The sequence below is a fragment of the Microcaecilia unicolor genome, chromosome 3, assembly GCF_901765095.1.
Source record: "Microcaecilia unicolor chromosome 3, aMicUni1.1, whole genome shotgun sequence".
Taxonomy (NCBI): domain Eukaryota; kingdom Metazoa; phylum Chordata; class Amphibia; order Gymnophiona; family Siphonopidae; genus Microcaecilia; species Microcaecilia unicolor.
The window spans coordinates 100,510,561-100,525,860 of NC_044033.1; the positions used below are offsets into that span (position 1 = coordinate 100,510,561).

Consider the following 15,300-nt stretch of genomic DNA (forward strand, 5'->3'; position numbering starts at 1 on the left):
ATATTAATATAGAGGGCCTTTTAGTAATAAGTTGCTTTGGAAAAAAAAACCCTCAGAGCTGCATGTTGCTTACCTGTGGCTCTTCTATATGACTTCAGATTGTAACTGTCCACTTATTTTTCTTCTATCCAGTAACTTCACAATGGACATAGATTGTGGTATGGTTTGTTTTCTTTTTGTTTGTTTTTTTAATAGGAATAGTTTTGAAGTTAACTGTCTCTTTTTGACTTTAGCAACTTTATGTGCAGGTTGCCTGTGTAAATAAGCCTTTCACTGAACAGTAATATACTGTACTGAGGTTTTTTTTTTTTAATTTAGTTTTTAATTAGCAGGAATGATAAATTTGGGTTTATTAATGTGGAGGAGTGGCCTAGTGGTTAGGGTGGTGGACTTTGGTCCTGGGGAACTGAGGAACTGAGTTCGATTCCCACTTCAGGCACAGGCAGCTCCTTGTGACTCTGGGTAAGTCACTTAACCCTCCATTGCCCCATGTAAGCCGCATTGAGCCTGCCATGAGTGGGAAAGCGCGGGGTACAAATGTAACAAAAAAAAAAAAAAAAAATTATCAACAACCAGGATCTGAAATATGCAGAACCTCCATAAGATGTATTACGAGTTTTATTGGCCTGCATTGTAGTAGTCTGTGGGAGAGGCTGCATAATGGAGAAGGATTCTCATGGATCCTGTATAAAAGAAACTTAAATACTTTCTACGTTCTCCTATCCATTCTAAGAGCAGCAAGATCTCTCATCTGCTCAATTTGCTTAGGAGTGGTCTTTCACACCAGTTCTCTCACTCCTCTGTAATTATCCCTCCTAATACAGACACACACACTATTCTTTTACTTTACAGCTAGGAAAACGAGCACTACCAACGTGATACAGCCACTAATGAAGTCTATAGAGAGCGCAGCCTAAAATTCAGCAAGCAGCAAGGCTAGTGAATTATTTATTTCACTGAGGGGATGAGAATGAATTGCTCACAGGTCTTGCTCAGTACTTTCAGATGATGACCTCACTGTGTAACATCTATGCCAAATAGCAGCAACTGGACCACTTTAAAGCAGGGGCGTAGCCAGACTTGCGTGGGAGGGGGGTCCACAGCTCGAGGGGAGGGGGCACATTTTAGCCCCCCCCCCGCCGCCATCGTCGCCCCCCCCCCCCCCCGTCTCTGCCGACCCCCCTCCCGCCACGAACCTGCCCCCGCCGCCGCCTACCTTCCGTTTTGCTGGCGGGGGACCCCACTCCCTGCCAGCCGACGTCTTCTCCCGTAAAATGCAGCAGCCGGCACTGGCAGAGAAAAGTACAACGTGCAGGACGTCAGCAGCATGCGAGGATGAAGACTTTTCTCTGCCAGTGCCGGCTGCTGCGTTTTACGGGAGAAGACGTCGGCTGGCGGGGAGTGGGGTCCCCCGTCAGCAAAACGGAAGGTAGGCGGCGGCGGGGGCGGGTTCGCCGGGAGGGGGGTCCCCACGGAAATCTACGGGGGCCCAGGCCCCCTCAGGCCCCACGTAGCTACGCCACTGCTTTAAAGTGTGATAGGAATAAACGAATTCATATTTGCCACACATTGTCAAGGATTCTAAAAATGTTGGTAGTGATAGTACCAAAGCTTCTGGTGAAGATAACATTCCTGATGCAGTTATAAGTAGAAGTAGCAAATCACACAAATTCTTTTCTTCAAGGTTTATTTACTAAAAACATAACATAAAGTATGCTCTTATTCACATACTCATGTGTTAGAAGATATTGTTTCTAAAATTGGGCCATATATAAATTGGCCACTGAGGGAGCCATAGTTGCTCCCATAGCTGTTCCCTTTACCTGTTGATAAAACTTTCTATCAAAAGAGAAATAATTCCTAGTTAATGCTAAAACTGCCAATTCAACTATAAAATCTATGGGTACTCTAAGGAAAAAATCTCTTATCAAAGTGTCTCCCTAATTATTTCTGTAGCTTCCCTTTGCAGGATGTTTGTATATAATGATTTTACATCAAATGTTGCGAAAATGGTATTTTGTGTATACATAACAATATCAAGGACAGTAATCGTATCAGCTGAAGAATAAACATAGGAAGATATCTTCTTAACAAAGGTTCTTAGAAGTTTATCAATAAATTTTGATAATGGTTCAGGTAAAGACCCAATGGCAGAGACTGTTGGTCTTCCAGATGGGGACTGAAGAGATTTGTGTATCTTTGGAAAAATGTGAATCTTAAGGATCACTGATTCTTTCACATGCAGAAACTCAATTTCTTTTGAGTTACATATTGATCTTGCTTTCTGATTTCCAGTCAAGCATATGCGGAAGAAGGTTGTGTTTAGATCAGAATAAAACTGGCAGCATTATCTTGTGTGGATGCTTTGCAGTAACAGGGACTTAGGAAGCTTGTGATGGTAGAGGGTAAGAGGGATGGTACGAAGTGCAGACAGATCCTAGAAGCAAACCTGTTCCAGTCCACTGTAAACATGGGTCTGGGTGAGAATATTCTTTTCAGCACAACAATGATCTTAAATATAAAAGCAAAAACACAAACACCGATGAAGTGGCTCAGTAAGAAGAAAGTGAATGTCTGGTGGCCCATTCAGTGCCCAGACATGAATCCATAGGCAGGACTTGAATATTTCAGTCCAAGGAAGATCCTCTGTCAACTGGGAAGATCCTGAGCTATCCCTCCTCAAAGCATCCACCATCCCTTCTTTGCAAAGTTAGTAGACATTTATCCTAAACAATTCATGTTTATTGCTGCAAAAGGGGCTTCCATCAAGTATTGATTTAAGGGATGTGTAAACTTACTAAATCAATTTTTGGTTTCTTATTCTTTTTTGAGTATTTCCATAATTGTTCTTTCACATTGAAATTGTAGAGTATGCATTAGAGCAGTGCTTTTCTCAACCAAGTCCTCGGGACACACCAGGCCAGTCAGATTTTCAGGATATCCACATTGAATATGCATGAGAGAGATTTATATTCAGTGCCTCCTTGTTATGCAAATCTCTCTCATGCATATTTAGTATAGATATCCTGAAAACCTGACTGACTGGGTGAGCCCAAGGACTGGATTGCGAAGCACTGCATTAAGATTTTTTGGTTTTGATTTGTTGTTGTTTTTTTAAGTGTTTAATAAACATGGATAAAGGTGAGCTCATTAATGGTGTGTCTGGACTTTCAAAAGGCATTTAAAGTCCCTCATTTGAAACCCCAAGGAAATTAAAATGTCACATTGTTGTGGATTGGTAACTGTTAGATCAAATTAATCATATGGTAAGGAGTTTTTTTCTGACTGAGAGAATAAAGGAGGATACAGAAATATTTACTGCAAGCAGGATTTGGATTGGTAGTTCAATTTCTTATTTTGAGTAGATTAGACTACTGTAATATTTGGGTATCAAAAATTTTGCTAAAAAAGGATTCAACAATTCAGAACACTGCAGTTTGTCTAATTTATGCCTTGAAATTATCAGATCATATTACTCCCATCTTTTCTTGCCCTGTATTGGCATCCAGTGAAGGCACAAATCTTGTTTAAGCTTGGCTGTTTGGTTTTCAAGATCTTGTACGGGTTGGCTCCGCAATGTTACCTCTTGTGTGTAGGTCAATACCAAATCGAAAGCATCAAACTCATAATTTTGTTATTATCATTCCCTAATCCCAGGGCTATATCATCAAAAAAGGTATTTCAATCTTTATTTTCCTACCAGGCAGCTAACGTTTGGCCCATTTTACTTGGAGATATTTATTTATTTATTACATTTGTATCCCACATTTTCCAACCTATTTGTAGGCTTAATGTGGCTTACATAGTACCGGAGAGGCGTTTTCTGACTCCGGTGTGAACAAATATAAAGTGATGTTGTGGTAAGATAAAGTTCATGTGGCATAGCCACATTAGGGAATCGTGTTGGAAGAGTTGTGTTATGTCCATTCTGTACTTTAGTATTGTTGTGTTGCAGAGATCAGGCATTTATGTTGGATCGGTAGGGTATGCCTTTTTAAACAGGTTAGTTTTTAGTGTTTTCTGGAAGTTTAGGTGGTCGTATGTCCTTTTCGAGGCTTTTGGTAATGTGTTCCACAGTTGTGTGCTTATGTAGGAAAAACTGGATGCGTAAGTTGATTTGTATTTAAGTCCTTTGCAGCTTGGGTAGTGCAGATTCGGTATGTTCTGCACTAACTGAGAGGCCCTTTTACTAAGCCGCAGTAAAAAGTGGCCTGCAGTAGTGCGAGCACGTCTTTTGGGCGCGTGCTGGAACATTTTTTTACCACGTCTAGGAAAAAGGGCCTTTTTTTAAGGGGCTGAAAAGTGGACATGCGCTAAAATTGAAACCAGCACATGTCCATTTTTGGCCTGAGACTTTACCTCCACCACCCACTGACCCAGCGGTAGGATCTCACATGCTACCCGCACGGTAAGCATGCAGCGAGTGCCAACTGCTGTTTACCACCAGGTAAGCGGCCTGCGGTAGAAAATTATTTTCTACTTTGGGATTCAGTGTTCGCCACATTCAAAGTTACCACCTGGCTCATGCACTAACCAGGCGGTAGTGCCAATTTGGCACGCGCTGTACACATGTTGGCCTTTACGCAGTTTAGTAAAAGGGCCCCTGAGTAACTATGATTCTTATAAGAAAGCTATCAAAGCTTTTCTTTCTATAAATGTTTTGTTTAGATAGATAGTTGTAGTGAATGAGTATTATGTTACTCTTAGATAAATGATCTAGTTCTTTTTTTTTACTGTAATCTGCTGAGAACATGTATTGGGATACAGCAGACTATAAATAAAACTGTAAACTGTAGTTTTAAAATGGTGCACTTTCAAATTGCAAAATTGTGTTGGTGGAACATTTAACAGAGATAAGGTTTTTAACCAAAAGGTTAGACAAGTTCTTGGAAGAATATTACATAAACCATTCTTATCCATGTAAATTTGGAAAACCATCTCTCATCCCTGGTTAATGATCAAAAAGTATTGGATGATCTTGGATCCTCCCAGGTACTTGTGACCTAAATCAGCTACTCTGAGAGACAGGATGCTGTACTTAATTATCTTTTGGTCTTACCCAGTATGATATTTCATATGGCTTTGTGTTATGTAGATCAGCAAAACAAACTCTTACTTTAATGCATTTTGACTTTTATTAGACCTCAAAATGTGAATGTTTTCACACCCTTGTAGCTTTTACAAGGCAGAATAGAAAGCATAAAAAGAATTTTTTATATTTGAAAATGAAAATAAATTGGGCTCAATATTGTGTAGTGAAAATCACTGAGAATCCAACCAACAAGCACAAAAGACCAGAAGAAAAAAAGTTTACTTCGTAACAGTAGTGTTAAATGAAAATTGTGCATAAAGAGGTGTCATGGAGAATGTGTTAAATTTGAGAGTGCCAAAAAGATTCAGAACTTCAAGCTAACATATGCTGCACTAACAATTGGTATCCACCTATAACACAATTGAAAGTAAAAGCAGGAGCACAAAAGTTGCAGAGTAATGAAGAAAACTGAATGGGGAGCTGCCAAAATAATTCAGACAGAACCCATAGCCGTTCCATAAGGAATTTGGGAAGGATATTATTGCAGTTAAAAAGCCACTAACCAAATCTGAAACAAAAGTTAGAGAAACTTACGAGTCTCCTATAGAACACAGAAACTTCTCCATGCACACCAGCTAATCTATAAGAACCAGTGTTTGCCAAGATTGTACAACCATAATGAAAGCATAGGGACTGACATACAGAGTTGCAGATACATACCTGACTTCCTTTGTGAATTAAAAGGCTCATTTTCAAAGCATATACATCTATGCTCTTTGAAAATGAGCACTTTTATTACTGTACTATGATAAGCAGACCCAACATATAAAAGGTAACCAAAGAATTGGAAAGTTGCATACATATTGGCAGCGTTTTTGAATGATTCTAAAAGTATAATTTGTAGGAAAACCCTTTCTGTAGGCCTGAAGAGGATGATTTTATAACAAGGCACCTAAGTTAAAGGCCATGTAGGCGCCTACTTAGACACATCTGTCTTTTATAAAAACTAGTGAAAGTGGCAGAAGTCATGTCTTTAATGCAAACACAAATATGTACACCTGTTTGTGAGCAGGTGTAAATGTTCACATGTAGTTTGCAAGTATATGTGTGTATTAAAATTATTTTAACCATTTCATGTACTTGCAAAATTTGCCTACACTGCACCCAGACTGTGCCCTCGGCTCTGCCTGCTGGCGAAGTATACACCCTCTTGATACGAAGCATACTTAAGTCAGTATTTTACTAAAGGCCTTACCATATATGTGCAAAAATGACTCCATAATATGTGGCTGTCTCTGAGAAAATGTGACTATCAGGCTTATTTTCGAAAGAGAAGGGCGCCCATCTTCGACACAAATCGGGAGATGGGCGTCCTTCTCTCAGGGTCGCCCAAATCGGCATAATCGAAAGCCGATTTTCTGTGTCCCCAACTACTTCCCATCGCAGGGATGACCAAAGTTCCCGGGGGAGGGTGTCGGAGGCGTAGGGAAGGCGGGACTGGGGCGTGCCTAACAGATGGGCGTCCTCGAGCAATAATGGAAAAAAGAAAGGGGTCCCTGATGAGCACTTGGCCGACTTTACTTGGTCCATTTTTTCTTACAAACCAAGCCTCAAAAAGGTGCCTGAACTGACCAGATGACCACCTTCCCTGACTCCCCCAGTGGTGACTAATCCCTTCCCACCCTGAAAAAAACAAATTTAAAACTTTTTTTGCCAGCCTCAAATATCATACTTGGGTCCATCGCAGCAGTATGCAGGTCCCTGGGGGGGGGGGGGGGTTCAGTGGAGGCATAGCGAAGACGTGGACGTCCTTCTTTCAAACATTTTGGACGTCCTGAACTGCCCCCCCCCCCCCCCAAGAACGGCCAAATTTCAAGGGAGTGGAGTGGAGGAGTGTCCTAGTGGTTAGAGCACTGGTCTTGCAATCCAGAGGTGTCCGGTTCAAATCCCACTGCTGCTACATGTGATCCAAAATCCAAATAAAGGGGGTGTCAGAGGCATAGCAAAGGCATGGATGTCGTTCTCACAGAAACATCCAGGCATGGATGTCCTTCTCACAGAAATATCCACATTATGGACATCCTCAACTGCCGTCGCAGGGACGGAGGCATATTGAAGGATGTCCTTCACCCATACTCTTAAAAAAAAAAAAAAAAAGAGACGTCCCTGACGAGCATGTGGACGTTTTCACCTGGACTTGTATTTTTCTAAGGTTGTAGATGACAATTTATTTAAGGTTGTAGAAATCTATTATACACGCAGCTTGTCTGCATGTATGAAGCCGTCTTTGGCATGTTCAGAGGAGACACGCATAACGCTTGGCTGCTCTGCACTGGCTTCCCCTCCTTAGGAAGGAAATCATGTGCAAATAAGCTAACAGCGAACAGCTCATCTGCATGCGATTTCCTTCATGCATGCCCATTCCTTTCCGAATTGCTACGGGATCGGTAGGGGAAGGGCTTTTTCCGTTCAGTTAGTCCACTGCAGTGCCCCCAAGGGTGCCCGGTTGGTGTCCTGGCATGTCAGGGAGACCAGTGCTCTACGAATGCTGGCTCCTCCCACGACCAAATGAGTTGGATTTGGTCGTTTTTGAGATGGGCGTCCTCGGTTTCCATTATCGCTGAAAACCGGGGACGACCATCTCTAAGGTCGACCATCTAAACATTTACATTCCAGTTACACTTAGAGATGGAAAGGAATGAGTAGTAGGACAACTATATTGATCCATTATATTCTGAGTAACAATACACATAAGGGGAGGGAGGTAAAAACTCTAAAAAGAAAACAAAAGTAGGTAAAATCAGTTAAAAATTTTAGTCAAGAAAGTATATCGGGGAAAGGACATCTAAACAGTCAGGTTTTTTAGTTCAGTGTTTTTATTGACAACAAAGCACAGAAAAAAAAAATACTGACATATCTAATGATAAAAAGTGGCAATACTCAAAACAGGCAAAGTAAATACAGATAATATGATCCGTCATCAAACTTTTAAACTTTTCTCCCTTTTACCCCCCTCCCAAACTACCTTAACAAATCAGGATAAGTAACAGGCACCAAGACCAATATGAATGACGTACAAGAAGCATTACATGGCAAACAAAACCATGCAAACCCCCCCCCCCCCCCAAAAAAAAAAACATATGCAATTAATAACATCGCTACACCCCCTCCTCGTCTACACAAATGATCCCCCCTCTTAAAACCTCCACAATATCCCAAACTTCTACCCCCCAAATACATTCCCAGTGTAACAAAATCAAGAACATTCCCGTCCCAAATATATACCCCTTCTTTTACTATACCCTAAACTAAATATAGGAAGAGTCTGAATCTGCTAGCTCTCCCTATCTCACCCAAAAACAACTCGTCCCAAAAAAGTCCCAGTGTCTCAACCACCCCATCCCACCCAAAATAAGCGAAACTGAGGGAACAGAAGCACATAGTCATTAATCAGTTGAACAACAACTATAAAGGCTGAGCATTAAGAAGGAGGCTGTGCTCTCGGGGAGAGAAGCCCTTCACAAAGGAATCCCAAACTATCCAGAATCACTTCTTCCTCTTTGCCGTGAGTGAGGCAGATTGAGCCTCCCAGATGCATAACTGCTGGAGCGCATTATGCCAGTGCCATTGATTAGGAGCATCTCTCACACACCAAGTCTGCAAGATACACTTCACACCCACGAAACATGCTTTATACTGTATATGAAGTAACGATGTTCCTTAGACAAAAAGGGTCTATACTGTGTTATCCCCAACAGAAAGCTGGAGGGAGTAAACTCCGGGGGCAAAGGAAACAATGTGTTGATAAATGAAAAAATGCTATGCCAAAAGTCCCATATTATTGGACAAGTCTAAAGTGCATGAGAAAGGGTGGTCTCCAATAGTCAACAGGCTTCACACTGTGAAGAAGGGGCACACCCAGCATAAAACGCCTGCCTTGGAGAAAAGTAATCTCGCGTCATTGTGCATAACATACATTCTCTATATCAAGCATTATAAACGATCTGAGGCACCAGACGTAACATAGCTAAAATCGATCTCCCCCCCCCCCCCCCCCCCGCCACACACACATTAGACCTAGTTCGTCTGTCCACCTGGCCGCTATGGTAACATAAGATTTCCGTGACATCAGTAAAGTGAGGGATTTAGAAAAATAAGCCATCGACATACGAGTCACCTGAGATGAAGTGAAAAAAGATTGCAGCTTGGTTACTACTGTCAACGTACACCCAGTACGCAGAAGATGGGACACAATGTGTGACTTGCAAATACGCATAAAAATAACAGGTTTTTAAAAATGTTTTAAATTTCATGTGGGAGGGATCATGGTGAATATCTACTGGAAGCAAGCTCCAGAGAGTTGGAGCTATACAACATAAGGCAGAATCCCATGAAGAAGCAAAAACAGATTTCCTAAGCAAAGGAATGACCAATTGGTTAGTGAAGGTTGAGCATAAAAGTTGTTGAAATCGGTGTGGAACTAAAAGTGAATAAAGGTACTTTATATAAAAGAAATAATATTTTATACTGAATTCTATATTGAACATGTAACCAGTGTTGTTCAGATAGAAAAGGTGTTACATGGTCTCATTTTTTAGCATTATAGATTTTTACAGCAGTCTTTTATTTGGAGATGTCTGAGTACAGGGGTGTATCAACTAGCAAGGCATTACAATAATCCAAACAATTAAGAATTAGAGCATGGAGTGGGGGTTCTTAAAAGCATGAATATCCAAAAATAGTTTAGGGAACCTAATTTTCTGTAAAGCCACAAAAGACTTTTGAACCACTCAAGAAATGTGTGATGTTTAAATGACAAATTATTTTCAATTTTAACTCCTATTGACAGGAGTCTCTCTTTAATAGGAATCACAGTCTAGTTAAGGAGGACATGAGATGGAGAAGGACGTGAATGGAAAAACCAAAGATCTTTTTATTTTATTTTTATTTATTTATTGCATTTGTATCCCACATTTTCCCACCTCTTTGCAGGCTCAATGTGGCTTACAATACATTATGAATAGTGGAAATACAAAAGGAATTAGACATTTAGTATAACAGAAGGAACTTGGGTAACATGATAGTTGTAAAGCATGATAATAGTATAACAGCAAATATTATAAGGCAATTCTGGATAAGTGCGGAGGATTTCATATTTGTTGATCTTTATGGTACGCCTTGTTAAAGAGATGGGTCTTCTGTTTTTATTAGTGTTGAGAGAGCTTGTGATCAGTAAACCAAATGACAATGGCCAAAAAAGCACATCCCAGCAGTCATGCACTCTGGGCGAGTCTCCTGCTCCCAAATTATCCCCAGTGATTTCTAGGTTACTGGAGGCCACACTCCCAGTGGTCCCACAGTTCCCAGAAAGCACTCACAGACCCAACACACAAACCACCAGGATTCTTTATCAGTCCAGACAAGCAGAGTGAACAAACAATTGTGTTTATTCTCATAACTTGGAATAGTAGACAAAAAATGTGCAAATAGCAAACACTAACAAGTAACTAACAAGAAAACTAACTAAACATTTGCATACTGGCTAAACAGTACCTGGGAAGATCAGGACATAGATCTCTTTGCTGAGGCTCAGTGAATTATATCTCTTTCTTCCTTGCTAAGACTGAAAGCAAAACCAGCAAAGTCCAAATGAGATGAGCTCCTGGGCCAATCAGAGCCCAGTCAACAAGATTTCAAATATATACTGCTTCTTGCTTCATGTTTGTGTCAAACTAAAGAAAACACACTGAGTTCTCTGTAACAGCTTTAAGCATAAACATGTACCATCTGCTGGCCAAATAGGAGAAATACACTTCAGATATAATTCTTCATAGATATTAGCTGCATAAAGATAGATACAAATGTCTAGGGATTGGACAAGAGTTGCAAGGGGGGAATAAACAAGTTGAACAGAGTAGAAGAGAGAACGGAGCCTTGTGGACCCTATAAGGCAAAGGAGAGAGCTCAGAATACATTGTATCAAGTGCTGTTAAAAATGAGCCTGTGGAAAAATACTGGTGAAACCAATTGAGTGCTAGCCCCCCCCCCCCCCCCCCCCCCCCCCCCACCACCAGAGTCTTTCAGTCGAGTATGCAATATATCATGATTTATTAAATCAAAGGCAGAACTGAGGTCAAATTAGATCAACAGCACTTCTTGACTGACGTCAAGGAAACAATATCGTTGATCATAGAATCTAAAGCTGTTTCAGTGCTATGACCTACACAGTAGCCTGATTGATTAGGATGGAAATAGTTATTAGATTTCCAAAAATCAAGCAATTGGTACAAAACTGCTTTCTTACATAACTTAGACAAAAGATTTTCAGTTCTTTAGTGGTTACTTCAGGCCAGTCCTTAGCTTGATGTTCCCTTTTCAGTTAGTTTCAATTATGCTGTGTGGCTATTCTGCCTCTCATAAAATGGATGACAGAGATAGAAATAGCCATCTAATGTGCCACTCTGTGCAAGATAACCTCCCCCCCCCCCCCCCCCACGCGCACACACATTTGTTTCGTACAAACTTGGCTTATTCTTGTTCTCTACCTTTTCTATTTTAAATGCTGCCACTTTTATGTCTGTTTTAATTTATTTTTTTCCTCTGCACGTTCTTTTCAGAAAAATTCCCAGAGGCTGAACCATTTGAAATAATGGAATCCTTCAGTACTGTTTCAAAGAATGTTTTTAGAGACCTGGTTTTGAATGAATACAGACGGTAAAATGATAACTACTTTAGTTTATGTATTATGTATAATTTTGTATAAAGCATCCAGATGGAAAAAAAGCCATCCAAGTTGGGGCGCTCAAAGATTGCTAGGGGTCCTGTTAACTAAGATGCGCTAGCATTTTTTACGCATGCTAAAAATTAACGCGTATTAACGCTAGAGATGCCCATATATTTCTGTGGGTGTCTCTAGTGTTAGCGCATTCTAAAAACAGCTAGCGCACCTATAGCACACTTAGTAAACAAGGCCCTAGGTATTTTACAAAATGCTCACCACATGCTGGTGACCTTTTTGAAAAAAAAAAAACATGTTTAAAACCTTAGAAAAATGTGCATCTGTCTGCATGTACAATGTGAATAACCCCTTGTAAGGGGGGGAGTTATTGATGTGTAAACTACTGTTAAAACATGTCATTTTACTGTTAACTCCAGTTATTAGTAACTAGGTCTCTGCATAAAATGGAATCTGTGTTAAAATAGTCCCTTAGTGGTAAAATAACACATCTTAACAGTAGCCCAAATTCATAACTCCCCCTAAATGGAAAGATTTTGCATGACTGCATTGGACATCCTCCAATTCTTGACCCCTCCCCCGGAGCTAGGTAAGGAAATGAGCTTCAGATTTCAGTTTTTTTTAATATGAGGTTGTTTTGAGCACTGAAGATATAAGCACAATTTCCCCTTCAATCAGACTTCTGAAGTCTTGGCTCAAATGAGGCGTTATCTGACACATGTGAGTAGATGCAATGAGGACATGTTTTTGTTGCAATGTGTGTATTTCCTTTGCAAAATAGGAAAAACACATATTTTCAAGATCTTCCCAAACCATCCCTGACTGTGCAAATTGTGAGTATTCACATGTAAATAGCAGCTTTTCTAAAATCACTACTTACACATGTGAACTAGCTTTTTACAGTGATATGAAAAAGTATTTGCCTGCCCCGCCTCCCCAGTTTCCCCTTATTATTGCATATATGTCACACAGAATGGTTAGATCTTTAAACAAAATGTAATATTGGACAAAGAGAACCTGCGTAAACATATGACAATTTTAAATTTAGTTAGCTAACACCTATATCACCCCATGTGAAAAAGTTACTGCCTACTTAGTTAATCAACCAGCTTGCCAAATTGAATTGATAATTAGATTTAGCTGATTGAATACAAGCTTGATTACAGCCAGCGCTGTTGAATCTAAATCTCACTATATATTGAACTTTACCTTGAGAGTGAAGTAGTCACCACAAAGTTTAATCAAAGGAAAGAAAAATATAGTTGAAGTATATCAGACTGGAAAGGGTTACAAAACCATTTCTAAAACTCTGAAACTCCACCAAAACACAGGTGTGATCCCCTACTGTTGGGTTACTGTTAGACATCTGCTTCCTCTCTGTTACCTTACACCTCCCTCTGTGGTTTCCCCGTTTCATATTTTACCTTCTCTACCCTATTTCCTCTTCCTACTCTTATGCTTCTAACCCTTCACCTAACCTTGTGTTGTATAACTGGAATTCACACTTTCCTGTTGAAATTTTATAGTTCTTTTCTCTAAAAGTTTTCTATTTTTAACTTGTAAACCATGTGATCTGCTAGTTAGCAAATCTGAATAAACTAAACTAAAACAGTGAGAGACATTCCAAATGGTGAAAACTTGGAACAGTGGTAAATCTTTCCAGGAATCGCCTGCCTGCCAAAATTACTGCAAGAGCGCAGTGACAACTCATCTGAAAAGTCAGAAAACATCCTAGAAGACCATCCAAAGAGCTGTAGCCCTCTCTATCCTCAGCAAAGGTCAGTGTTAATGTCTCCATTGGACAAAAATGGAATTCATGGGAGAATAGCAAGGTGGAAACAGCTGCTATTCAACAATTAATATCAATGCTCGTATCACTTTGCAAAAACATATCTGGATGATCCCCAAGCTGTTTGGGAGCATTATCCAAGACACCACAGGTCCCATTATATCTGGTGTAAATCAAATTACAGCATTTTACAGTAAGAACATCATACTAACAATCTAATGTGGTAGTAAAACCTGGAAATTTTACCCATTATTGAAGGAACCATGCACTGTACCCGAAAATCATTCATGAGAATGTCCAGTCGTCTGTACATAAGCTGAAGCATAACTGGGTTATGCAGCAAGACAATGGTCCGGAACACAAAATCAAATCTACATCTGAATGGTTGAGGAGAAACAAAATTAGAGTGTTGGTTTGACCTAGTCAAAGTCCTAATTGGAACCCAATAGAGATGCTGTGGCAGATCTTCAAATGAGCTGTTCATGCATAAAAAAACCTATCAATGGCTGAATTAAAGCAGTTCTGCAAAGAAGAGTGAACTAAGATTCCTCAACAGTGATGTGGAGGACTGATATCAAATTATATGAAACGTTTGATTATAATTACTGCTGCAAAATTGGTGCAACCAGTTTATTTATTTATTTTTTTTTTTTGGGGGGGGGGGCAGTTACTTTTTCACGAGTGATATGGGTGTTGGATAACTTTGTTCCTTAAATGTTGTAATAATTTAAAAACTGTTTGTGTTTTCTCAGATTCCCTTTGACTAATACTACATTTTGTTTAAAGATTAGAAACCATTCTGTGTGACACATATGCAATAATAGGGGAAATCAGGAGGGGGGGGGGGGGTCAATACTTTCACATAACTGTAAATGTATAAATGATGCTCAACCTTTCTGAAATGACTTGCATAATGCTATGTCCTGTAAACAGGTTCTGATTTTGTGCTTCATTATTTTGTTTCACAGCTGTGATGGCAGAGATCTCACTTCTCTCCGAAACATAAACTGTGAAGTGGACTTGTTTAAACCTCTCCATGGGTCAGGGTTATTTCAGAGAGGGCAAACCCAGGTAATAATCTAAACAGTGGAAGCCACCAATCTTCAACTGATTTCCAGGAGCTCTCTATATGGTCTACAGTATTATTTTAGTTGTCATTAATTTTCAGTAACTGTACATGTACATTGTATTGGTTCAGAAGCACTACATTATTTTTGAATACAAAAAGAGTCCGTATAAAGAAATGTTTGATCTCGGCTGTATTTTAAGAGCAGATTACAGAATACTTATTCTGATATAGCCTTTCTTTTGTTTCCTGTTTAACATTCCTTAAAGTAAAAGGACCTTCTGTTGTAGCACTGCACACTTTTATTATGGGAACAGTCTTTGTGTGGCTCTTGAATAAATGTGGAATGTTGGTTTAAAGGATGACCTAGCTAGGATTTTATATAGTGCTGGGGAGGAGCAGGCTGTCTTGGTACATGTGGGTACCAGTGACTTAGGAAAATGTAGGAGAGAGGTTCTGGAAGCCAAATTTAGGCTCTTAGGTAGAAAGCTCAAATCCAGAACCTCTAGGGTAGCATTTTCCGAAGTTCAGCCTTTGCCACGCGCAGGGCCCAAGAGGCAGGCAGAAATTCGGATTCTCAATGTGTGGATGGTGCAGGCAAGAGGGGTTTAGATTTGTAAGGAACTGGGCAACATTCTGGGGAAGGGGGAGCCTATTCCGGAAGGATGGGCTCTATC

At 40.1% G+C, this 15,300-nt stretch overlaps 1 protein-coding gene across 1 annotated transcript in view; it reads left to right on the forward strand.

The window, feature by feature from the left end:
- Positions 1-15,300, forward strand: part of PNPT1 (polyribonucleotide nucleotidyltransferase 1) — a 162,675-nt gene that overhangs the window by 48,308 nt on the left and 99,067 nt on the right. Inside the window, exons 12-13 of the mRNA XM_030196210.1 lie at positions 11,650-11,746; positions 14,526-14,628. Of these exons, the coding sequence (XP_030052070.1) occupies positions 11,650-11,746; positions 14,526-14,628 (200 nt within the window). The remainder of the gene's footprint in view (positions 1-11,649; positions 11,747-14,525; positions 14,629-15,300) is intronic.